The 26,652-nt window shown below is 40.0% G+C and overlaps 1 protein-coding gene and 1 long non-coding RNA gene across 50 annotated transcripts in view; one reads left to right on the forward strand and one right to left on the reverse strand.

The window, feature by feature from the left end:
- rims2a (regulating synaptic membrane exocytosis 2a) overlaps positions 1-26,652 on the reverse strand; it is a 235,951-nt gene that overhangs the window by 62,075 nt on the left and 147,224 nt on the right. For 27 of the 49 annotated variants that reach the window (XM_070550873.1, XM_070550902.1, XM_070550877.1 and 24 more), the window contains 6 exons: positions 26,013-26,166; positions 22,711-22,779; positions 20,116-20,254; positions 16,338-16,454; positions 11,620-11,805; positions 9,328-9,434 (listed from right to left, as the gene is read on the reverse strand). In XM_070550873.1, coding sequence (XP_070406974.1) covers positions 9,328-9,434; positions 11,620-11,805; positions 16,338-16,454; positions 20,116-20,254; positions 22,711-22,779; positions 26,013-26,166 — 772 coding nt within the window. Of the gene's footprint in view, positions 1-9,327; positions 9,435-11,619; positions 11,806-16,337; positions 16,455-20,115; positions 20,255-22,710; positions 22,780-25,812; positions 25,840-26,012; positions 26,167-26,652 lie in introns of all 49 variants that reach the window. The other 22 variants (XM_070550878.1, XM_070550871.1, XM_070550876.1 and 19 more) reach the window with 4 other exon arrangements.
- Positions 17,656-22,482, forward strand: LOC129163356 (uncharacterized). The gene is made up of 3 exons (XR_008563228.2): positions 17,656-17,889; positions 22,038-22,128; positions 22,379-22,482. It is a non-coding gene; the product is annotated as an uncharacterized lncRNA (long non-coding RNA).

Here is a 26,652-nt window from a genome sequence, read left to right on the forward strand (position 1 = left end):
CAGTAGAGCCATTATATTATATTTTTTACAAGTTCATGTAAACTTCTGACCACAACTGTAGATATATATATATATATATATATATATATATATATATATATGTGTGTGTGTGTGTGTGTGTTTATGTTTATTTATTTGGCAGACGCTTTTATCCAAAGCGACTTACAATTTATAACCTATAGGGCATGTTGTGATCTGTGGGGGGAACCGGAGTACCTGGAGGAAACCCACGCATGCATGGGGAGAACACGCAACTCCACGCAGAAAGGCCGCAGCCGAGTTTCGAACCTACGATCTTCGTGCTGCGAGGCAACAGTGCTAACCACTACACCACCATGTATATATTATTATAAATATATATATTTTTTAATTTATTTATTTTTACATTAGAGCATTTAGCAATGACATGTTCCCGAGTTCTCAGGGTTGTATGGGAACCTGTTTGAGGGTTCAGTTGGGGTGGGGGGAATGCACTAGATTATTATGGGGTTATTTGTGTTGTGGGCTTCATATGTGACACTTTCCTTGTTATGTTTGTGTTTTCTATATGCTGGTTATGACAGGTAGGATCAGTGACAGACAAAAACCAGGATACCCGATTGCATGTGTGAGCAGCAATGTTAAATCCCTTAATAATCCTTTAAGATTAAGGGAGGTTAAGGCTCATTTAAAACAACTTAAGTCAGATATAGCATTTTTACAGGAGACATATTTGTTTACTAGTTGAATCTCATCTTAGGAAAAACTTGTCTGGTGTTTTAGGCACCTTTTAGCTCTAGAGGAGCTATCATAATTGGTAATAATTTAGAATTTGTGGTTTCGAGTGAACGTAAAGATTCTGCAGAGCGTTGTATAACTGTGATGCAAATTTTTTTGCAGATGCTATAATTTTGCATATGGGGCCATTGATGTTTCAGATCACAACCCTCCCAGTTTGAAATTCATCATCTCATGCTCATGACTGAAGTTTATTATTTATTCCTTTCGGATGAAAATTTTTCGAATTCATGAGCACTGAAATAAATCATTTTATAGAAATCAACCAAACCCTGGGAATGGTATTTTCTACAATCTGGGAGGCTCATCTGAGGTGTTAAATAATCTCACTGTTCGAATGAAAAACAGAAAGAGATGAGAGACTGAAATCTTTAGACCTTAGATGAGGGTCTTTGCCACTCCCCCCACGACTCTGATTAGGAATTGCATGGTGCTCCAAACAGAAATTAATATTATGTCCAGTCGACAGGCTGAATGTGCAATTTCTAAATCTTGTTTTGAATATTTTGAACACGATGAAAGAGCGGGACGCATGCCCACACATCAGCTGTATCAGAGATCGGCTTCTCAGATCATTCCAGCAATTCATAACAATCAAGGAGTCAGACGCTTGGATAATGAAACGATGAACTCATGTTTTGGTTAACGTTACAGATCGCTGTACTGTTCTGAATCTTTTACAGAGGATACATTCAAAGCTTTTTTTCAACTGTGAAACGTTTCCCTCTGTGAGTTTAGATCCGGCTGAGGATCTGGAAAAGGATACTTCATTGAACGAGATTGCGTCTTTGATCAGCAACATGCAGAGCAGCGAATCCCCTGAACTTCCGGCTTTCCGGCTGAGTTTTTAAAAGACATTTTTGGGACTACTCTCAATATTGCTGCTGTCGGTCTTTAATGAGTTCTTTACTGCTCGATCGTTTCCGGCAACTATGCGTCAAGCTGTTTTTTCTGTACTTTTGAAAAAAGATGAAAACCTCTTATTGATTTGTAAGCGCCACAGCATATCGTTTTGACTGAAGATGTTAAAATTCTCGCAAAGGTCCTGGCTTGGCGCCTTGAGGCGGTGCTCCCTACAGTTGTTTCACCTGACCATACCATTTCAGATTGTTTGGATTTGAACCACGGAACTAGGCAGGTATGCTGTTGCCTCTCCTGTTTGCAGTTGCAACTGAGCCTTTGGCTACTGCTATAAGGCAGAACCCAAACATCAGTGGCATCTCACACTGGGACCTACCGTATTCTCACAACCATAAGGCACACCTAAAAGTCTTAAATTTTCTCCAAAATGTATGCTGCGCTCTATGGCGCGGTGCGCCTATTGTGTTGTTGTGACACGCAAACATAGTAGAAGACAAGGGGCGTGGCGTGAACATGCGGACGTGAGCGAAGACAGACCTGTGGATCTGCCACATCGTCATCAACATCCTCGCTATTTGCCTCAGACTCCGGCTGTGAGTCTCTGTCCACTTCCTCTGCTTCCAGGTCAAAAAACAGCCATAATATCTGAACTGCCTGGTGGACATTTATCCTTCTCATCATCCTTTATTAAAGCCTAATAAAAGCCTACTAAACTGCAGCGACAATACATCTGTCCAGATCGCTCCAAAATATGAAGTTTACCGTCCATATCTGTCTAAATGTTTGTTGTTACTCCGTTCGTGCCACTCCTTTCCCCGCGAAGCGGCTCGTTTTGCGCACATCTCATTACTCGTGCGGCCTTCCTCTCTCTCTCTCAGCTACATAATGATACTTTTTATCAATTGAATATGTGAGACTTCCACCAACCGCAAAAGGATCTCATGTTTTTGTGGGGTTTTTTATGTTCACAAGCACATTCCCTTTCACAGATTACTAAACTGCTGTTTTGACAGGTTATCAGATTGTCTAAAAATAGGTCGTTTTTTAGTTTAGTATAACTACGCTTTTACGTTGCCTATTAACAAAATTTAAAAACTGGGGTGTAGTTTATAATCTCCTATTTAAAGCTGAATTGAAACCGAAACTCAGGAAGGCGGAGTCTTGCTGCTACAGCGTCCCAAATCAGATCTGTTCAAAAGACGCGGATATGCGTCCATGGACCCCAGAGGGCAGTAGCGGTTTTAGACATGGGCAGACAGGGCAGTTGCCCGGGGTGGCATTTTTTCATGACACAAAAGGGGCGCACAAGCGCTGAGTAAAAAATAAAAAAGAAAGAAATCTGCACCGCACCAAGGTTTTCTATTCTATCTGTCATATCACAGAGTTTGGATTGGAAACAGCAAGTTGGCGCCCCCTGCAGCTGCAGGTGCTCCTGCTGACTGAGAACGTTCACGTGCACCCTGTATTTATGAAGAAGAGGAAGGGGAGGGGTGCGGCGGGGGAATTCACCTCTGGGTCTTCCCAAATGAAATGAGCGTGCAGGGGCTGAATCAACTGTATTAACATGGCTAAAGCCAATCACATCTTAACGTTCTTCCATATTTCATTCATAATATCATAAACACAGGCCTATCATTCTTTCAGGTTTTTCTGAATTGTGTGAAATGGCCGAATAAAAAAAGGAAAAACAAAACGATTTTGTGGTCACCCCCCCATCAAAGTCAAATTGTTTAGTCCTGACAAAAAGGAAACTTATTGAGTCAAGAGCCAAACAGAAGAGATGAACATAAGAAGGCTAAAACCACCAGGTGCCCGATTCAGGAAAAAAATAGAAAAAAAGAGGAGAAAGATAAAGGTATGTACGCTCTCATGATGCATGTTTTCAATTTTTTGAACCAGTTAACTGGGATTTTAACGGTTAAATGTGGTCAACTAATGGCTAACAGAGCTAATAGGGCTGAAATATTGAAACGAATATTCAAATGGTTCAAATAAATTCCTTGAATCGTTTTTTACTGATTCAAACTAGGATTTGTTAAATGCTCGCTGCAGCCTGTGGCCTGCCTGAACAACAACAAACACATGTTGATCATGTTCACATAATAATAAATAAAACAACTCTACAAGCAGAAGAAAACACCCCAGTCACCACTAACTATCCTGTTTATTTATTGCAGATGGCTGTACTGATTATTTTTTACATGATTTGTTCTGTAAACGTTGGCATTTTTGTTAGTCTACAGTTTTTTATGTCAGTTTAAATTACAATTTCAGAGGCAATTCTAAAATATTATGGATCATGATAAAGATCTATTGGAGATCCACCCCGACTTTTGGACTGCTCTGCCAGTCACTGTGGCTCAAGCTGAGAGGAGCTTTTCAAACTTGATCAAGTCATACCTGAGGTCAACTATGTTTCAGGGGCGGCTCACTAACCTGGCTCTGATTAGTATCAATCACTAAGTAGGGGAGCAGATTTCATATGATGACATTATTGATGACTTTGCATCAAGGTTAGGTTTTAATTTTAGTTTGTGTTTTCTGTCCTCAGTGCAATGTTGTAGTGATTCTCTTTAGTTTATGTGTGAAATATTTTTGCTATTTAGAATACTTATTATATGTTATGTTCATATATTCTTAATATTTAGTTATTGTTTGTTTTTGTATATCTGATTATATATATTTTGATACAGTATATAATGTATATTGCTTTACATTCTGACAGCTTCATACTAATTAATGTAAATATGTGCAATTTAGAAAAATTAATGGTCAATAGTCGTTCTAATAAAACATGCCTGTTTGTATAAAACATGCGTGTGTTCGTGCAGGTGGGGTAGTGTGGTGGTGTGTGTGTGTGTGTGTGTGTGGGGGGGGGGGGGCTCAAAGGGGGCCTCGCCCGGGGAGTAATTCCATGTAGAACCACCACTGCCAGAGAGTTAATAAAACACAATTCAAATCACACTATTTTCTTAGGCCAATTGATAGCACACATGATTTTGATCATGTGGAAAGTTTATGTGGTTAAATCCACCAACTAAACACATTCTGAACTTCAACACAGCACGTCAGCGCTTGAAGCAGCGCTGCGAGCAGCTACGACCCAAAAAGTACCAGAACCGCTCACGGCGCATGCACAATCATGCATCAACACTGCTCGCCCACTATTTCCCTGATAACACACACTGTTCGTTTTTATTTCTACACGTTTTTTACTCACAAAGATTGTCAAGAAAGCGTGCTTGTCGTGTTCATGTCAAATGAAACTGATCACAAAACACAGATTTACTTTCTTTATTTCGTTTTCCTCATCCAACACCCATAAATCCCTGTGTGTCCTCCTGCAGCACTCCCGGTGTACGCCTGGCTTTAGTAGGAGGGAGACCCACGATTACCGCTTTGTCGCGCGTGTCTCATTGAAAATGAATGGGGGAGAGGCAAAGTTGCCTCCCGTGTGTCGAGCCCATTAGAAGAGCACGAGCCGTCAGCGCACGCAATGAGGAAGTGCACGTGCACTCTAAACCAGGTCTGAACCAGGACTAGACCAGTAAAGTGAAGCATGCTTTTGGCTGTTTATAATTTTCACAGTGTCTGGTTTGCACTGATATGTTCCGAGTCCCGAGCCCGCACAGATGTTTTACCGGTACGTTTTACTGTGCCCGTGCCCTATAACCTGGTGCGCCTTTTGTATGAGTTAAGTACCAAAAAGACACCCGTAACTGAAGCTGCGCCCTATAACACGGTGCGCCCTATGGTTGTGAAAATACGGTACTCCATAAAGTTTCTCTTTGTGCTGATGATATGCTGTTATGCATTACCCATCCTCCCTCTAGTATCCCAAAGCTGTTTACTTTTCTTGTTACATTTGGTCGAATCTCAGGTTGTAAGGTTAATATTCAGAAGTGTGAAATGATGCCTGTAACTGTTTTGGAGGGACAGCTTATGACCCCGTTTCATTTAAAATAAGGCAAGATGAATAGAAAAGGCTACATTTTCATGGCTTTGTTGAAGTCAAAGGGTTGATTACTGATTATGAACTCATTTGAATGGCTTGTAAAACACTTCAAAACACAGCAATCTTTAAGTCATAAATTCACCAGCACACCCACAAACCTGGGTCAGTGAGGGAGGGGTTTGGCTGTGACCCACCGTCAAACAGAGAACCATTCACCCCTCGCTGTTGGTCCTCCCAAGTTACCTCTACAAGGAACACACACACACACATGCACACACACTCACTGGTTTAGACACTTCAATGATGCCAGGAATCTTGGATTATCAATAAAACTTATTGAAGATCAAACACAAGGTGTGTTGCTAGATTTTTTTTCTTCCCATTTCTGGCTTTCTTATGATGAATTGCATCATAGGATTTTTTTCTATGCTATTTTCTGTAGAATTAAAAAAAACAAGATTAGTAAGAATCAGGAAGACCTCAACCACTCAAGGGCAGAAATGATCAACTCTGATTCAGAAATTATGAGTATTGCTCCATCTGCTGGCCAACACATGTAACTGTCTCTCATGTCAAATGTGAGATAACACTGCAGCCCATCAACAGCGCAGCATCACCTGGAATATATGAAATATTATAGTTTTCCTCTTTTAGATTATGTGTACTATGTATACTCACCAGCTGTCCAACCTGTCTTAAAAAGCTACAATTTGTTCATAAAATGACCAAAACAAGAAAAACCGGTGCTCTTGAGGCTCTGCATGAAAAAAACATGTGTGTATGGCTTGAAAACTCAGTGCCTGGTGAGCTCTAATTTGATGAGGTAAAAAAAAAGTTGTAATAAAGCAGAAGACAGATTTGTCCATCTGTTTATTTTGATATCAGTTACAGGTCACTTATTTGATCAGACAACCAGAAATTGTCATGCTCTGTGCCCCCCCCCCCCCCCCCCCCCTATTTAAGTTCTTGTTTGGAGTGTATTAGCTTTCCTATCCTTGGTATTGTATGATTATAATAGTTTAGTTTCCCCCCCTTAGTACTTATATGTTCCTTCCCCACTTGGTTAATTAGTCTCCCCTGCCATTCAATGTATTTAGTTCTGTCGCTCCTTAGGTCATTAGTTATTTATCTTTGGTTCTCCTGTGCCATTATTCTTCTGTTTAGGTTTATTTATGTATAGTCTTACAGGTTATGGTTTAATCCCCTCCAAAGCTTTGTTTTCTCTTCCCATTTAGTTTATTGATTTCACCGGTCTCCCTTCAGTTCTCTCTCCCCACTCACCTGCTCCTCGTCTCCTGATCACTGCCCTCGGTGTATAAAACCCTGTCTTGTTGTTCAGTGTTAGTTGGGTCATTGTCTTGTCAACATGTTTGCGGTTTGTGCTCTATCCCTGTTAGTAGTTTTTTTTTTTTTTTTTTTTTTTTGTTGTCTCTGGTTTTTTGGAAGCTTGGATTGTTTGTTCTTTCACCTCCTAGTCTTTGGAATAAAGGTGTTTTTATTTGTTGTACTCTGCAAATCTCTGTGTGGTTTTGGGTTTCCTGCACCTTGGGTCCAACCTCCCCCACAACAGGTTCGTGACAGAAATAAATCTAATTGAGTCCAAGAAATGGTAAAAAAAATTAGCTAATAAATATTTACATAAATAAAATGAAGATTTTTTTCACAGCAATCTCACACGTCTATTAAGAGGACTTGCCTTTCCTTCCATTGACCGGTGGAGCGTGGGGTTTGTCCTCGCTGTTAGCTAATAAAGAGACATAATGAGGTCGATCAAACCCTGAGATTATGGAATCTGGAATAACTGTTAATCACCATAATGTGATTTATGATGTCAAATACAAATATATATCCTCAGATCTGCACACAAACACACCACCAAACCAAGACCAGAGGGGGATTGAGCATTTTCAGAAAAATACATATTCTAAATACAGTTGAGTTGTATGTAATGAATAATGTTGTCAATGAATTTATTTGTGTATTTAGACAACAAGCATACCAAATAAAAGCACACAGTTCCAAACAGAAGCATCAACATTAAACAACCAGATCAGAATGAAAGAAACTTTGTTCATCCAAGCTTGTGGTTGAATGTAAAACAGCACGTAGCCTGTTACTTCCTCCATCCAGGGCTCATTATTTTAATACTTAGGTGCTTATTTATTGTTTCTTCAAATAACCACAAACCTTTTTTTTTGCTGAATAAAAAAATCTGTCTAAATGAACACACCTTTGTGACCGGTGTGGGCTTCAGGTGTCCCGCTCTGCTCCTCTACTCCCACTTAATAACGAACACACGTCATTAAAACATTAGCTTGTTGCTACTAGTCAAAGAACAACAAGGACTTGTAGAGTTTAGCAGAAATTTTCGTAGAAATGTTATAGTTTCTGCTACACACACACACACACACACACACACACACACACACACACCTGCACAATGCAAACTGGATGACATAAAATTCTGAAGCAACAGGGAGCCTATGTCTCCTCCCCTTGAGTCCCCTGAACGAACAATATGTTTAGTAGAAGTAAATAAAATATATGTTTTGGTCCACTTTGCCTTAAGTCTTGAACCACACGTTTGTTGCACTTCAATTTAAATGCTAAATATGAATGTGTGTTTCGACTATGTTGATCCCTTTGAGATTTATTCGCTTATAAAATTCACAGTTAAAAGTCTACAAATCAGAAGTCACACATATGACATCACGGCAGAATCTCTTCTCCCCCAGCGTGGCTGCCACTTTCCACACGCTCACTTTTATAGTGGTTTTCTCCATGTTTATTTCTCCTTCCCTCATCCTGGAACAAGGATGTGAATGCCACTAAACTCACAGCTATTTTCTTCTCCTTGCGTTCATCGCCTGGTTTGATGATGTAAATTGTCCTCTGAGTATGTTCACACAAAGCATAAAGTAACTTCTGCCGTCTGCTGGACGTTCTTATGGATTTTGATAGTCACGAAACATTTGTCTGACTGTTTTGATGAGATCACCCAAAAAGCATTTGGACACTGCAAAGCTACTGCAGTCATTTTACAGTCAGGAAGGTGTGTGTGTGTGTGTGTGTGTGTGTGTGTGTGTGTGTGTGTGTGTGTGTGTGTGTGTGTGTGGTGGAGGGGGGGGGCAAGCATTCATTTCACTACTGAAAGACATAATGAATGGTTCTCTACAGTCTAACTCATCGTTTGTTCATTTTGAAGAGCCGTTAGAAAGATCTGATTCATTTGTGAATGCCCCAGCACTGGTATTTGGAGTAAAACTCAAATCGGAGAGACATCCGAGCATCAGTAGATCAAACAAAAACATCCAAACAGACCTACAGATAAAAACGACCTCCCAACTTAGGTGTGTCTCTGCTGAGCTCTGCCAACTGTTCTTGTAGACCGTGTTTAGCTTTCAGAGCAAACGCAGCTTCTTATCTGAAAGACTAAACCCACACTATCAAATACAAACCCTCATATGGCTGCATTCCATCATCTCCATCTTCTGTGGGTGACGTAAAAAAAAGAGCTGTGTAGAAATGTAACAGAGAAACCCAGGAGCAGATTCCATCAGCAAATACTAATCCTTCCTCATCAATCCAGAGGGAAGCAGCTGCTCCAAAACAAAGCCTTTCCTGAGACTCAGGATTGGATCATCAAGTCAAAGGATCTTTAAATACTGAGCAGCAAGCATGTATTTAGGTCTCGTAGACAGTTACGATGGACAGAAAACATCTAACAGACTTACTTCTTTCCTTTCCTGTGGGTGGAAGCTGTGGGAGTTGTCTCCCTCTTCTACTGGACATAGGTGTACTGGTGGGACTGGTTTGGACTGATCCACTGCGAGGATGTGCCCTACAGGACAAAAAGCAGTGGATGCTAATGTGAGACGCAAAGCAGAACAAGCTGAGGGTGGCCATGATCCACCCATGTTACAGGTTTAAACAGCTTCAGGAGTTTTGAAATTACAAAAAAAAAAAAAAAAAAAAAAACTGACCATAAGTAATCAACATTAGCATATTCATAGTTTTGCACATCTTTATCAAAATCTTTACAAATTTCATGGAAATCTAAACTTTCAGTTGTGATTTCAGTCTCTAAAAAGACCATAGATGTATACAGCAATGACATTTGGCACATGGCATGGAAGTGGAGGGACACATCAACTGCAAGAAACTGAGCTGCAATAAATAAATAAAAACAAACAGAAAACAGGTGTGAATCGCATGTTCAGTCGACTCATCGAGCTGCAGGAAGAAGAGAGTTCAATGCAGGACCAGCAGACCAGCGTGACCATGCGTTCAGACTGTCTCAAAACAATAAATAAATAAACAGCAGGATAAACAGTTGATGTTAGTAATGAAATAAAATGCTGGCCCATCACTGCTATACTCATACAGGTGTATGAGCAGTGTGGTGCAAATCTAAATGAAAGAGTCAGTAACGGTGCCACGGTCAGAGTGCCCGGAGTATGTGGGAGGAAAACACAGCACATCCACGTGGCTTTAGGAAACCAAAACAAAAGAATGGAAGGATGGATCTGGAGGGGAATACTGGGTAGGGAGTGATTCATGGAATAAATTAGGGAAAGGGTAAGGAAGGGTATCAGGGTGTTTGGGGTGGGTAAGGTGCATGAGGGTGGTTGCTGGTTGGGGGGGCATTTTTGGAGTTAGTCAAGAACAGGCTTGGTGGTAGCTCTACAATGTCTTTGGGTTGTGTTAGCTCTATACGAGCTTTAGCTGCACAGACATTTAACAGAGGCGGAGCAACTCTGGAGGTTGAAACCGTTTCCCGGGTTGAATTACTTGGTTGTATTCAGGACCAATTATAAAAACAGTATTTTGCCCTTTCTTCTTTAACTCTACGGTGGGTGGGTGTGGGGTCTGTGTGTTGTGTTTGTGACAAGACAGAAACACAAAAAATGTAAATGTTTCCATCGGAATCCCAATGAATAGGTTTGTATGACATTTTAGTTACAGTTACCCCTTTTGATTGTTCCCTGGTCCCTCCCAAAGTGGGCTAAGGCCTTGTCCACACTGCAGGACTTTTTAAATGTCAGATGATTTCCAAAGAATGAAAAACCGTACACGCAGAGATGAAATATCAGGGAGGTAACAGCTTTGTTTGTATAGTGTGTGGTGTGTGCAAATACAAACTACAAACAAACTGCTTTCACTCACAAATGTTCCCCGTTGTTTTATGCAAACAAACTATATGGAGGAGGAGCATGTGGTTTGCTTCTGTTATCTAGCTTTCTGATTGGCTACACATCCCATTCAATAGCACGCTTGTTTGTCCCTGAAAATCAGATCAAGAAGATCCAACATAATTGAAGCAAGAATTCATGATCAGAGCAATCCTGAGCATATCTGAGCACTTATAAGACACCACACCACACAGTGTAGGATTATCTCATAAGACTATCTTTAAAGCCGTTATCGTGCGCAACTTAAAGATTGTTGGAAGAGCTGGGGCTGATCAAAAATCATCATAATTATTTTGCAGTGAACTGGGCTTTAAATTTTCTTAACTTTGTGTCTCGTGAGGAATTCAGAAGGATTCCAGATGTTTGGTTTGCATCTTTACAATTCTGGTGACACAAGTGTGGAAGTCTGGAACTTCTGCAAGACATTTTTAAACCTTTCTTACTAATGTTGTTTGTAATTTTTCACCAAGAGCTACAGGCTAATCATTACGGCCTTTGACAACCTTTGACCTAAAGGTGAGTAATCCATCCTGTGAGTGCTAATGTCTCAGTACCTGTCAGTCTGGGACATGTTCTTCATCCATGCTTAGTCAAAGCTGTGATAATGTTATGGCCAATAGGTAATGGTAGCAATAGTAATCTGATGGGGAACTGTAATGTGTATGAGCAGCAGATTTTGTCTCAGTAATGCTAATTGTGGATAATCTTTGGATAACTTTTTTTAAATGAAAACAATTTTTCCCTCCAGTGTAGCTATGCCTCGGGTAAATGACAGTACAGACTAAAACTCCAGTTAGCGATGTGCTTGGTTGGCTTGTCCAATCTGGGTCACACCTCGTCATGGCTGGTGAGGGGGGTGCGGACCTCCCAGATGGCAGAGACGGCATCGATCTCATGAGTGAAGAGTCGTGGGGGCGCTCAGAGGAGCGCGAGCGGGATGATAGGCGCTCTATAGTGGCCCGTTGGTCTGCAGAGCGGGACCTGCTGTGAAACTCGTGTCTATCCATGGCTCCATGGTTCCTACAGGGGTTGTTAAGAGACAGGCAGGCACTCAGTGTGACTCCAGCAGGGCAGCGGCATAAGGCAGGCAGGGTGGACTATGAGAGCAAAGAATCCTGATGAACCCTAAAAACTCCAAGAAGAATGTTTGTATGAATCTACCACCAATGGTCTGTCTTCCAACGTTTTATTAACCTTTTACAAAGAGGTTGGATTTCTACAAGAAAATACAACAAGCTAACCTAAGAAAATGTCTTATTAAAACACTGAAATACAAATGTCACTAATTACTTCCTGCAACTAGAAAACACCTCATTTTGTCAAAACAGAGACAAGTTCAGACCAGATTTATAAGTTAATAACTTGTTACAAGTTTAATCTGAATATCTTTCAACAGCTTAAGCAAACTATTTTTAAAAGCCATCACATCACCATCAATATCATACTGAGCAATTATCTGTTCAATATGATTATTTGTTGCAGCAGCTAGCGGTAGCGCTTCCTGTTCAACCTCAGCTTGTTCATGTAGGAATAAAACATGTTAACGTTGTTTTGTGAACCTGATAGCAATAAAAATATCTATAAAACAGAATTCACATGAACAGCTTAAAGAGTTTTAAAACTGAAGTTGATCCAAACGGGTTAGGCCAAGCATCGGTATGGTCCGTATTATTCTAATTCGCCAAACTGGGGTTGTTCAAAGAGCCATACCCCAGGAGTAAGATGTTAAAGATTTATAAAAATTTCAAAGGAATCCAATTTCAAAGATCTGAACTTTCATTTTGGAAAAACGGGTCAACCAAGGTAGTTGGATTTTAAGCACAGAAAACGGATTTTCTTCTTTCTAAAAGGCTTTTTTGTAAAAAAAAATAAAAAAAAAATTAATTAATTAATTAATTAAAAAAAAAGAAAGGCCAAAACAGTAATTTCAGCAATTCTGCTTTTATAGTTGTTTTTTTTTTTTTCAGTTTTAGGGCTATTGTGAAAAAAAAAAGCTACAGTGTGGTAAAATTACTGTGAGGTTGTTACAATGAACACAGTTGAGCTTTCACTGGTCAGTTCCAAATGCTATGGTTTAATACAATTAGCTTGTTGTGTTTATAATTCTTATAAAATGCTCTGCCTTGACCCAGTAAGAAAGAAGACTATCGTTGACCTAAAGAGGCAAGAAGCTGGTGAGATTACCATCCAGAAAAAGAACAAAGGTTAACAGCTGCAGGCAGAAACAGGAGGAACAAACACACACGGTCAGAGCAGCTGACAAGTGAAGGGGTTGTAACATGCAGATTGGTACTTTGTGCTTCAGCAGCTCATAGTTCTTAAAACATTTGATCGTTTGTTAGTGAGAGCAAAACATAAACACCTACACACATTTGATTTTTGACACGGTGCAGAAAGCTTGTTGATTTATACACACACATCTAAAACAGGGTGAAAATGCAAATAGATTTCAGTTTTAACTACCTTTGAAAAGTTGCAGCAAGAATAAAAGAAAATGACAAAGTAGCAATTGTTTTTTCTAGCCTTGTCCAGTTATTTTTATTTTCATTAAATATTGTCCAAAAGAAGAGCTTTTGAGAGTTGAACCACCACTCTGTGTTTTGTACCAAATTCACATGTTTATTTTAAAGAGAGTAAAATATACTTTGTCAAACTCATTACACTAAAGACTTAAAGGCACACTAAGGAAGTTTTGGCACGTTTTAACACCCTCTAGTGTCTGTTTTAGATCACTGTCATAAAACTGAACTGCTGCGTACTCCCCTCGCTGTGCATGTGTGTTTTAACACCTTCATCTCACTGCTGAAATGTCCACTCAGCCTTCGTTAGTGATGAACTGCTCCTGTAGAAACTAAGTTAAACTAATCAGCTATATTCAATATCTAAAACATGCAGGAATCATGTGCTGGTAGCACACTCCGCTGCTAGCATGTCGCCTAGCCCACAGACATAGACACCTCATTACGTACTGAGAGTTATTCCATCACTGGATGCAGAGTATAATGAGGCCTCTTCGTTTACAGCCACTTTACTGACGACTAACAGAGTTTCTGGTATGACCGACACTGTAGACAAGATGAGGAACTGTGCAACCACAGAGAGAGGCTGTAGTGTGTCAGTAAAGCCGAACATGGAAAGACTGCTGGGTGAATACAGCACGTTACTGTAGAAGCTACAAGCAGCGGTGACAGGACCAGCCGACAGCATGACCAGCTTCAGCGGGCCTGATGACAAGGATGGCTCTACCATTGTTCTGGGTGGTGATTAGAGAGTCAAGACTCATCAATAAGAAATCAATGGTGTGTGAGGAAACGAGCATCAGTGACTGAGATTTGACAGGTGAAAAGAGAACACTTCTGTAGGTTAAGGATTGACAGACGTGTGTGTGTGTGTGTGTGTGTGTGTGTGTGTGTGTGTGTGTGTGTGTGTGTGTGTGTGTGTGTGTGTGTGTGTGTGTGTGTGTGTGTGTGTGTGTGTGTGTGTGTGTGTGTGTGTGTGTGTGTACTCGTCTGTAAATCAAAGTGAAAACCAATGACAAACTTTTTACCTGAGGACCAGCTGTTAGGTACAATGTCACAGAGCTCTACTCGTTAGTTTTAGAGGTACGGTGTGAATTCAGTTTTAGTTAAGGTCAGGATTAGGAATAGACTGGTTATAGTTAGGGTTAGGCACAATCCAGTCACTAAAATAAATGGAAGCCAATGATGTCCTAAAAATGAGTGCTATGAGAATGTGTGTGTGTGCGTGTGTGTGTGTGTGCTTGTGTGTAAATGGGGCAGGTGTAACCACTGCTGTCTGAAATACATATTTAGGAATAATTATGAACACCGGGAAAATAAGCACATGCATAAAAACATTAAAATTGTATATACAATTGCTATTCTTTTTCTTCTTCCTTTTCTCTATGCGTATGTGCTGCTGTAACGAGTGACATTCCCCACTGTGGGATTAATAAAGTCTATTCTATTCTATTCTATTCTGATCTATTCTATTCTAATAGGATCACAAGGTCTGTATCCAATGTTCATCAGATCAAAGTTTTCTTTGTTTCTTCGCAGGCTCCGCCATGAGGAACACGTTACAATAAATGCTGGTTATCTGTAGCTCGTCTGTTCTGTAGCCAAGTGGGCTTATTCACCCAGTGAAGGGTCATTTAGGACCAACTGGTACTTAAAAGTAAGTACTTAAAAATATGAAAAAGTGACTTAGTGTGCCTTTAAACCCAATGAATATTCAATAATAATACTACTACTACTAATAATAATAATAATAATAAATATTTTATGAGTCCCACTGACAGCTTAAGATGGTATATTTATAGTTCTACTTGTACTCATGCTGTTGAGATTGTGATTATTTCACTTCAGGATGCAGGAAGTTTCCACTATGGGGACAATCAAGCTGGATTGCATCAACAATATCTGAATGCTAATACAGCTAGCGTACGCACCATTAGCATCAAGTCAGGATGATGTCTGAGTCACTGTCCAAACAAAAACAACTCTGCAAGTTTTAAGTTAAATAAATCTACTGACCAGATGTGGTGAATGTATGTTGGAGCTGTAGTAAAACATTACCACCCAGGAAGTACTTCACTGCAGTCCCATGTCAGACTTATGTTGAAGTAAACAACAAAGTTCAGTGAGACACAGCAAAGACATGAGTCTGACAAAATAAATATTTAAATCAAGTTAGAAAACTAATGCCAGTTAAAATTAAAATCAACAAACAAAAGTGGCTAGTAATTGAGAGGAAAATGTTTTTTCAAATCCACACTTAATCATTTATTTCTTTACATCGTGAATGAACTTGGGGCTTTTAGACAAAACAGAATAATGGCAATGCGAGCTCAAGTTGTAAAAAGCTGGATCTCAGGGAAAGCTTGTGACACCTGATTAAAGGAAAATCATCCCTACAGGTCAGGTTTTGTGGATTCATCACTTCTTCCTCCTAGAGAAGAGACAAGTGGATAAAACACAATGTTCTTCCTGAGTTAAAGCCAAGCGGCAGCATACTTTTACTGTGTGAAGGAGAGGGGGATGTCCGTCCTTTCTCCTCATTAACGCAGCAAGACTGGCATGGCTGTTAAAAACAGAACGCTTCTCCTAATGTGAGAAACAACAATCACATCAGCCCATTCTGACCAGGCAAAACAAAAACAATAACAAACATTTCTAGAACGACTGCAGCCCAGAACAATATGCATCAGACTCCAGAACAGTGGAGCACCTTCAACCACAGGTTTAACTCAGTTCAATTCAAAAATACTAAACGTTACTGTAACATCAACATATGGCAGAACTTAACTCTACAACCAGTTTACACACAGGTGACACCAGTAACACAAAGAGCTCTGAGCCTCGACATACGAGGACGGTTGTGTACATTCAGTGTGCACAACTTCAGAGCTGTGATGACGTCTAAACAAAAACCGATATCAGTTAGGATATCATTTTTAGTCATCACTTGCATGGTCACAGGGAAACGAGGGACAACTGGAAGAGACCACATGATGACGGATGTACAGATGCTGCAGCAGCACATTTCAATACCTCTCATAGTCATAGTCGGAGGAATAGGCGCCCTCAGAATAGGCACGGGTCATCCTAGCAGAACGCAGTAACCTGACTGCTTCCTCTCTGCAGATTGGGTACACACGATGGTTGCGGCTGGTGAAAAAATATCACAACTGGTAAGCATCTCATTTTAGATTAACAAGAAAAATGGAGGACTCTTCTGGATTCCCACTGAAGGTTAATCTACAGGATCCTGGTCCGCTGAATGTGTCCACATGTCTGCAGGAGAACCCCCTCTGCTGGACAAAACTACACTGTAGTGAAACAGAAAAAAATGTTCTTTTCCATCTGAACACATGCTGAACAACGAAGCATGAAGAGGACATATTTACATAACGGGATGGTGGAGAGAGTGTTTCTACATATTTAACAAATCAGAAGAAAGTAGACAACTGTTTGTATAAACAATCCTCAGCAGAACACGTTCGATCCTCTGAAATGACAAACATATCCTAACCTGACCACTGGCTCTTTTCACTTTTCAGCTCGCTGCTGCTACAGAATGGAGACATTCGTAAACCAGAACATACTGAGCAGGATAAAACACAATCACAAGATCCGATTTCACACAGAAGGCTGAAGCAGCAGCTTCATGTTCTCACTGGAAACTGTGCCCATGAAGTTCTGCTCACACAAATCACCGATACCAAGGAATTTCTCATGATTGGTTACGGAGGCGACGGTGACCATACAAGAGCAGGACATTTATCATTTTGCTTTAACCCTCACTGGCTAAAAATGAGATTTGATAAAAGGATGAACAACTAAGTCCTTCAGGAGTACTTCTGAGTAAAAAAATGCTCATGAAATGCGTATGTGGAGTAACCAGGCAGGTAGGAGTTAACGTTGCTAATCTGCAGCGCCTGCCTCCAGAGGGTTAAATGTGTTCCCACTCACATAATCTGGGAAGCAACCTTGACAGACAGCAGCTGTATTTGTTTCTGGTTTTATTTTTAAGTAAAGATGGATCAAACAGAATTTTTACCAACTGGATCATCTTTGATCAGCTTTTGTTCAGAAACTGCGCTGAACCTAGGTTTACTGCAATTTCATTCTGCATTTTCTGAAACCTTTTATCAGTTAATGATCAATAAAGGTGCATTTTAGTATTTCTTCAAAATGATTCTGACTGTTCTACTGTGTTAAAGTTGTGAAAGTGATTCTAGAAAGCATATTTACACTTTAAGGGCAGGGTTGCCTGTGAGATTCCAGGATAATTCAAAAGAAAACATGCCAGTGAACTGGTGCCATTTGGAAGCTTTTCTTCCAAAACAAAAAGAGCGTGTGGGTTGGTGGAACACTAGGTATATGAAAGAGCTCAGGCTTCATGCAAACTCAGGTAAAGGTCTACCTGCGGTCCTTTGGATGATCACCAATGAACTGAATGTGTCTGGATCGAGGTAAGGTGAGAAAATGGCTGCAACCACATGGAGGGAGGAGAGAAGACAGAGATGGTTCTGATATGATGAAGAGGAAAAAGAGGACAGCAGACAGAGAGAATGGGAAGACTGGAGACACAAAAGTATAGGTAAACATGTGGAGTTTGGAGAATTGAGAAAAATAGGTAAAAGCAAAGTCTTTTTTTTTTACCTAACACAAAAACTGAGCTGCAAAAGAGTGCTGATGTAACAAATATAGTCTAAGATGATAGGAGCTAAAAATGAGAAAAGAAATCAGGAGGAGGAGGAGATCTCCTCCACTTTACCAAACAAACAGATATAACACAGCCTGACCTGACTGATGTCACCTACACAAGGTTGTATAACTCAGAGCATCCATCTAGAAAGCAGATCAAAATGACAGAAATCCTTTTGAAAACCCAAAATGTGTTTTTTTTTCTTAAATATACATCTTGTTGGCACACTGGGACTTGTTTCCTGTGTAATTTGTAACTGTTTTAAATGCTCTTCTTAATTAGAACTGACAAAATAGAGTCAAATAAGTACTGTCCCAGACAATTTAGATAAGTGCATTTTCTGCCTTTGACGCTGATTTAGGCTAAGCCTTAGAAATATCAAATAAAGTTAATTGGCCAGAGGGAAGTAGCTGCCAAAGCTATAACTGGACTGTTGGACCAACATGTCCTAACACTCACAAAAATGAGTACTGATGGAGGATAACTGGTCACATCACCTTTAAAGATCAGCAGCTGCAACATAAGCTCCTAATTATTTATATTGAATTATTTCAGCTTCCTGGTTGACTCAAAGGTGTAAAAGATGCTTTCATCTCTTCTCATTATAACAATAACCAGGTGTTTAGTTTGAGACATCACCAAAGTGACTGGGTGTGTTCATATATTTTGGTAATGGTTCAAGTCACAGTGATTCAGGTAAATATACAAATCTTCTTCTAATTCATTCTTTCCTCTTTACTTAAAAAGTTCAGAACTGACAGGAGAACAGAGAGAATGGAGAGGCCAGGTAAGTATTGGCTGTAATATTTATGATTTATGAAGTGTCTGTGGATCAAAGTACGTTGGACACTTAAAAAGTACCAAATTTGCAATATCTCTGCCAAATCTGTGAACATCTGCAGCACTATTAAAAATATCATTTGGAACCAAAACGATTTTGAAGAACAGAGAAATGTTTTTGACTCAGTGGAATGAGAAAAATACCTCATTACTAGTTTAAATATAGCTGAACAGTAGACACCCCTATTTAAATGTGTTTATTTAAGCTTATTTCAACTTGACAAACAAACAAATTATCACTTGTAAGTCGCTTTGGACAAAAGCGTCTGCTAAATACATAAACATAAAACAAAAACATAAATGAATCCTGCCGCTTATGATGTAAAAGAAGACAAACTCCATGCTCTACTTAAAGATCTGTTAAAAACATGATTAAATGGATAAAAATATATAAATATTTTGGTAAACCTTTTGGTGAGTGCTCTGAAACTCCTCTTTGTATTTAGACATTTTTATTGCTCATTTTCAAGACAACAACACACCGCTGCGATAATCTTGTCTGAGTTCTGCAGAGAGGATTTCATGACCCACTTTGCTTCCGTGCCACAAAACACGACTCCACTCTTTAACTCTGACTACAGTTAAAACACTACCGGCTGAGTTGTAGAACAAACCAAGGCAGAACTTTTACTAGGACTTAAAAATGACCTCAAAGGACATTTTATGAGACTTCTTACACAAATATGGTCCTTAACTGGAGACACATCATTAGCCTCAGTGCAGCTGTATCTCAGCTTAGGTCTCAACAGGAATAACCTTTCCCTCCCTCAAAACAACAACAAAACACATTTGTCTCTGTAAACACAACAAACCAAACGTCTTTTCTGAACCATTGAACTACGCTCTTGATGGGATCTTTTGCAAAATAACCCAAATAAATGTAGACAAATTATAAGCCTCTATAACAGAGTAACTGTAGTTAAGTGACTACAGACATTTTACCTTTGATACGTTTTCAGTGACATGTGAACACAACACATGTTCTCCAGTGGGCCACACATCACAAACGACTCCTCTAAAACATCTGGCCAAACGTTGAACTACTAACAGAGATAGCTGATGTGCAAAAAGTGACACAGCAGGTGACGAACTCCTAATGTGAAACGATGACTTTAACTGAACCAACATTTGATGTTTCTGTTGTTTCTAAAACAAGAAAGGCAGATGTGCTAAAAGTATTTAAACTAAAAATATAACAGATGATTTTAAAATATAAGAACAGAGTGAAAAAATTGCCATTTGTTCATTCATATCCTCAGTTCATTCAGTGGTTGTTACCTGGAAGGTGGGGGAACGCTTGGAGAGCGCGACCTCGCCCGGTTTATGTCAGCTGATCGAGAGCAGTGGTTAGATGACATGACCTGCTCAGGGACAGACAACGTGGAGCTCTGGAAGTCTCTTCCGTTTGGCCGATAGTCTGTTAACACACACATTAATGAACAGAACAGATGTCAGGCCATACTGGAGCCTCATTTAGAAGAATGTACGCAGCAGTTTGCATTCCCTTCTTCTTTGACTTAATTCAGTTGGTAAAACTGTTGTTTGATTTAACAAATGAAAGTCTGAAAGGCTTCAGTTTGACTTCATGTTGTCATTCTTTGTAGAACTTCAACTAAATGTCAAAATCAAGAACTAGCTTTCCATAAAATGGCATTTTATCTGCTTTGTTAATTCTGTCTATTAAACATGAAAATAGATTTTAAAAACCTGAAACATTCTAATGATTTTTTTCTGCTAGACTGATTAGTTCATTCAACTTGAAAGAGTTCATTAACCAGTAATCAGACATGGCTAGTAGCCCTAGTTAAGGTCAATGCCTAGCACTATTAAAGTTGATTAGTATTCAGTAGACTGTGTAGCGCTTAAAAAGTTCACAACAAAGCTTAAATCAAAAGCTAGAAAAGCAGGAAACGTGGGATTAAATTAGAGATTCTAATAAATCATTTTGAGTCTTTTTTTTACTTTGTCACTTGATACAATTTTGTTTCTAATGGGAATCAAGTGGATGGAAAAAAATCAAATTAGTAAACTTTGCCACAAAAAGAAAACCAGAAATCAGCATCTTGAATCTAAGCTCTATTATTATGTGTCATAGAATGACAACACTGGCTATCCTGCAACAGAGTAATTACCTGGCATGCAGAGCTAAATGAAATCTTTTCTTCCCCTGGCAAGAGAAAAAGCCTTTTCTGGCAATCCAGGACTCTGAGTTCAGGTAAAGAGCGGTAACTCAAACTGGTGCATCAGTATGTCTATACAGGTCCTGGTGATTTTTCTAGGATGGTAGGGCCTGTGTAACATGGATGGATCATATCACAGTATATATGAGAATCTTTAACTATCCTTGGGTGTCTTTGAATGAGTATATACGAGTATCTTTAAGTATTCCTGAGTATGAAGGTTAAAAGGAATCACCTCACCGAAACTCTTCTGATTATTTCATTGACTTGTAATATGAACTTAAATAGCTTTGTTGTGATAGGCAGTGTTGGGAAAGCTACTTAAAAAAAATAATTAGGTATAGCTACGAATTCAACACATTCTCACACCCAAGGCGTCAAAATATGACGCGTGTGACCAAGCGTCAATATATAACGATTCGGGACGCCCCAGCGCGTCAGGAAACGACGATAAGGGACAAACTGCTGACACAGCGTCCCAGAGCATCGATATCCGGCGTTGGTGGCGAGACGGACATTAGAACTACTTGTGAACTACTTTACCATCCACTCACTCCAATCCTAACCTTAAGGTCACAGTTTATGCACCTTAAGGTTAGGATTGGGGTGAGGGGAAGGTTAAATAGTCAAATAATGTCCGTGTGACCGCGCGCATCAAACAGTGATGCCAGAGGAACCACGTGACCCAGCGTGCCCCTGATCGTCGTCTCCTGACGCGCTGGGGTGTCACCAATCATCATATATTGAGGCTTGGTCACACGCGTCATATTTTGACGCCTTGGGTGTGAGAATGTGTTGACTAATTACTTCAAAAAGTAACTAAGTTACAATGTTATATTATACTCTAATTTCCCTCTGGGATTAATAAAGTATCTTTGAATTGAATTGAATTGAATTGAATAAAAGTAACAAATATGCAAGAAAATGTGGTCATCCTCCTCTCTTACTAAAACTTACTACAACACCAAGACTTGAACACACTGAAATGTGTCAAACTGTATCCTGTTTGTTATTTTCCAGAGCATATATCTGCAAGCTGTCCGTTGAGTCATTCAGTTTGGAGCCAACTGTGATGACATCTCAAGCATTTCCTCCATCCAACTGCATTAAGGTGAGGGTGAAACCAAGGCTGAGGACAGTGGAAGGGCGAAGAACTGCTGATGTGAATGTTAAAAAGCCGGATTAGAATTTCCTTTACCTAAAACTCCACCAGCGAGGCTCTCCTTTCTCTTTCTATGTTCAAAACTAACGATGCTTCTTTTCATCGAGGGCTTTATTAAAGGCTTTCCAGCAAACAGGGTAGCCACATTTTATTTGGTGTTATGAGCACTTTTAAGACTTTTCTCTTTACTATTTTGCAGCTCCTGTACTTTCTGAGGTGCAGCGTGGGCGTGCTGCTGGAACCCTGGAACGCTGGAAACGACTATCAACGCAGAGCAGAATAAAACGCCCTGCGCTCCCTCAGTCTGCTTCTGCTGATGGGCTGCAGTATTGTATCTCTCTAACAGTGTACACAGTTGTGCTTGTAGGCAGTTCAGGTCTGAACACTTGACTGGGGGTGATTTCTTTAAGATATGTGATCTTCACCATCTCAAATGGGAAAAATAAGCTAAATTCAGTGTAGAAATGTACTTTCCGTGTTTTTAATTTATTTATTTACTTTTAAGTCAGTTTTGTTAGTTTTGTTTATTACCTGGTATAACCCCAACTCCATCTTCACAATCATAGTCTGATATCTCGCTGTCACTTATCCTTTGGGATCCTTTGAAGTAAAGAGGCAGAGAGAAAAGCAGGAAGAAAAAAGACAGAGAGATAAGACAGTGAAAGAAGTCCTTCACTCCTATTTTCAATACATCTGCAGTGGTCTCTAGTAAGAATAAATGCCTTGTAAGTCGAACTCTGGGGTAAAAACCTCCGGTGTGCCTGTAACCGTACGGAGAATTAAGCCAGACAAAAAAGTAGCTTCAGATGAAAGGATTTGGAGTCTTGTTTCCTGGCATGTGGACATCTTGCCTCTGATCAGCTAACAGCAACACAACTCTACCACTGACTCTGTTTTCTCTGCACCGTTGATGTTTTATCTCCACAAGTAAATAACACAAGCCTGAAGGAGTTTTGCTGTGTGGTGGAGTTGCTAATTCTAACAGTTAGCTTTTACTAGTCTAGACGCTCTCTGCTGTTTCCTGAACGCTAAAACAACAACAGCCTTCTTCGTCGTGACTAAGGAGCCACTTTGGTGAGCATTTTTGAAGCCAAGAAGAAGTGCCTAAAATTGCTGTTCCTTCCTGATCCACTAGGGGCTGGCACCACCATTGACTCCTATGTTAAAAATGCCCATTTCACATCAAAAATAAACATGTTTACAGCCTGGTTCGAACAACCATGATAGGTTTAAAAGACCTAGTTTATATTCATGACAACTCTGAGGGGGGTGCATTTTTTATTATTCTGTTTAAGTGTAATTAAATGCTTAAAATTCTGAAAATCTATTGAGCATCAGAGCCAGGTGATTTCAGAGCTAGCGCTGGGGAAAGGCCTCAGCCTCTGCCTCACGCTAATATATCTTTGGCCATTTTGACTCTCTGAAGTTTAGTTGTGTCCTCTTGTGTTTGTGTTTGGATGTTAATCATGGAACTATTTGGACACACACACACACACACATGCATCAAACACATCCCTCCACCTTCACTCTTCAGTCAACTTAAATCAAGTAGACAAGCTTGCTTTTTCAGAAAAAAACAAGTGCTGCACTCCGGCAGCACCACTCCCAATCTCACAACTCAGTTGGCAGAAAACGTTTTACAGCTGTCAGCTCTTTCACCTCTCACTAATACAAACGCTCAGAAAGTTGTTGTGGTGGGGAGCGAGGAAACCTTAATCAGCCAGAGAACACAGTACCGTCAAGCAGTTCACTGCAATCCAGTCATCGAAAGCTACTGAGCCACAGTCTGGTCACAGAAAGCAATAATAGTATGACAAACCTCAAATATGTTGAAGCATCTGCCTCAAGTTAAATAATGAGTTATTTATACATTGACTGTATTTGTATGGCGCCTTCTTGGGGTTCTACAACCCACTCGTCAGTCATTCACCCATTCACACACACATTCACACACTGGAGGGGATGAGCTACAATGTAGCACACTGACAAACACTGACAGAGGCGAGGCTGCTGAGCACAGGCGCCACCGGTCCCTCTGACCACCACCCGCAGGCAAGGTAGGTTAAGTGTCTTGCCCAAGGACACAGCAGCAGAATTCTCTGGTCGGAGCTGGGCTCGAACATGCAACCTTCTCATTAATGGACAACCCGCTCTACCTCCTGAGCTACTGCTGTCCCAAAGAACAAGAACAATTATTTAGATTCTTCAACTGTTTCAAAAAAACGTTTTAGGCATGGTTTCACTTAGAAAGCATCGATTATTCACCTTTAAGAATCTCAGACGCAAGTAATGAATGAGCAAAGAAGCGTAACAGCAATTCCTGCATCAGGGGTCCCCAACCACAGGACTAAGGACCAGTATCAGTCCGTGGATCATCTAGCACCGGACCACACAGAAAGAGTTAAAAGCTACTTTTTCTAAGTTTATATACACATATATTAATCTATATGTTTGAAAATGTAAAATAAGTGCTTAAAACAAGACAACAATAGAAATAAAGTGCATGGCAATTACATAAACACATAGAGAACAGTCTAAATTCTGCACTTTATTGCCTTTAACATTACTTTGATTAAACCATGTCTAACTACAACACTGGTCCATGACACAGAACAGTTTGGGGAGCACTGATTCACTTTCCACATGAGCTGGTAGGATCCCTGTTATTTTAGCACAGGCTCTCACTGGGCTGAGGCTGACGACGAATAATTACAAGAAAATGCACCAATTTAAAGTACAGATCACATGTTACTCACAAAATAACTGTGTGGGTATAACCCGAACAGAAGAAACTGCAACATTTACATGACTTTTGTGCAACTTTCATGCAAATGTCTTTGTTTCATTTTACTCAGAGTTGCTTTTTTTATTTTAAAGCTTATTTTATTAGCAATTATGTCACATCTGACTTACTCCTAAATTGTTTGTATTTTGTGATTCTTCCCTAAGGTCTGGTTTTTGTTGTGTAGATGTTCACCTTCCAGAATGAACACTTCTGCCAGCAGTGAGAGGAGCTTAGGTTTCAGTGGTCACCAATGCCAGTTTGGTCTAACATTTCCTAACATTTCTTATATTTTCTGAACCACAGAAATTAACTTGAGCAAACTCCCAGGAACTGTGATGACTGCAGGTATTACAAGAAGAAAATTAAGCTTGTTTAAAATGTCAGCAACACAAATGAGGCTCTGCCACTCCCATAAGCATGCTGAGAACCACTGAGAACATTTTGGTGTAATTTGGAAACTCCCTTGCAAATGCTATTTGAAAACTACAACCAGCAGTCGCAGCCCAGTGAGATTGTAGCTAAAGGTAAAGCAGAGGGAGCATTGAGGATATGGTTGTGGGCTGTGGGGGGTCAAAAGAAAGATAGGTATGAATAAACAGAAGGGAGGAGAAAACCTTAACCAATTATGTTTCCCTGAAGGGTGCACGTGTCTTCTGCAACCGAGTGGATTCAAAACCTGTGTGACTAAGCAGCTTTACACTTTAAAATTCACATAGAGCAGCAGACAGATGCACTCTCTAAGGGAAAAGGGGCTGGGGAGCCCGATCATGAGGATGCACGCCCAAAGACGATAGAGGAACGCTACAGGATGGTCCATGGAGCAGCCGTGTTGGGGTGGGGGGCTTTACCTGAGTTGTATGAATAAGAGCCTTTGTCTGTAAAACAGAAGCAGTAAAATTCATGTGACATAAACAAGAAAAGTTTCCCAGTCAGCACATCTAAACAGCTGCATTTCACAGAACTATTCAGTCTTCTTATTTGGACCTGAGGATTTGAGCTGTGGATGTTTGGTGGTGTTTCAAATAGAGAGAATGTTAGTGTTACATACTCTGCAGCCGCCGGGTCGGACTCTCTCCATGAAGCTGCCTGCGCTGAGCGTTTGGGGAGGCACGTGGAAGTGGGATGGATGACACATCGTGGGTTTGTAGCTTGTACCAGTGAGGTTCGTCATCTAAAAGTGCAGTTTCCAGCTCAATAAGTATCTGCCAGAGGAAAGGGGTCATAGTTAGATATAATTGTAAATTAAGCTTCTCAATAATGAACTACAATGTTTACTGATCACTTTTGAGGTAATTTTCATGAAGCATATAAACAAGACAAACCTGTTCTGTTCAAACACGTTTGAAGTGTAGAGTACTATCAGAAACCAATCAGAAACGGTGTCAAGTGATGTTTTTCCTCTAATAATCAGTTAGGAATGAACCATGTTTGCATCATGATTGGACACGGAAATGGATTGTTTGGTGCCATTTGAGTCCCCACGACATTACACAGTATATTTTGTTTTAAAACAACCAAATTCAAATACTAAAAAGATCACATTTTAAATTGTGAGCCCACTTCTACCATAAAGTGCAACAATATGTGAAAGAGGATGAGTTGATTAAGAATACTTTGTTTTTGTTTTTGCAAACTGGCTAAACTGATGGTTCCCCACTCATGTTTGCTTTAAATAAATAAAGGTGTGA

The sequence above is a fragment of the Nothobranchius furzeri genome, chromosome 5 (genome assembly GCF_043380555.1).
Source record: "Nothobranchius furzeri strain GRZ-AD chromosome 5, NfurGRZ-RIMD1, whole genome shotgun sequence".
In the NCBI taxonomy this organism is placed as follows: Eukaryota; Metazoa; Chordata; class Actinopteri; order Cyprinodontiformes; family Nothobranchiidae; genus Nothobranchius; species Nothobranchius furzeri.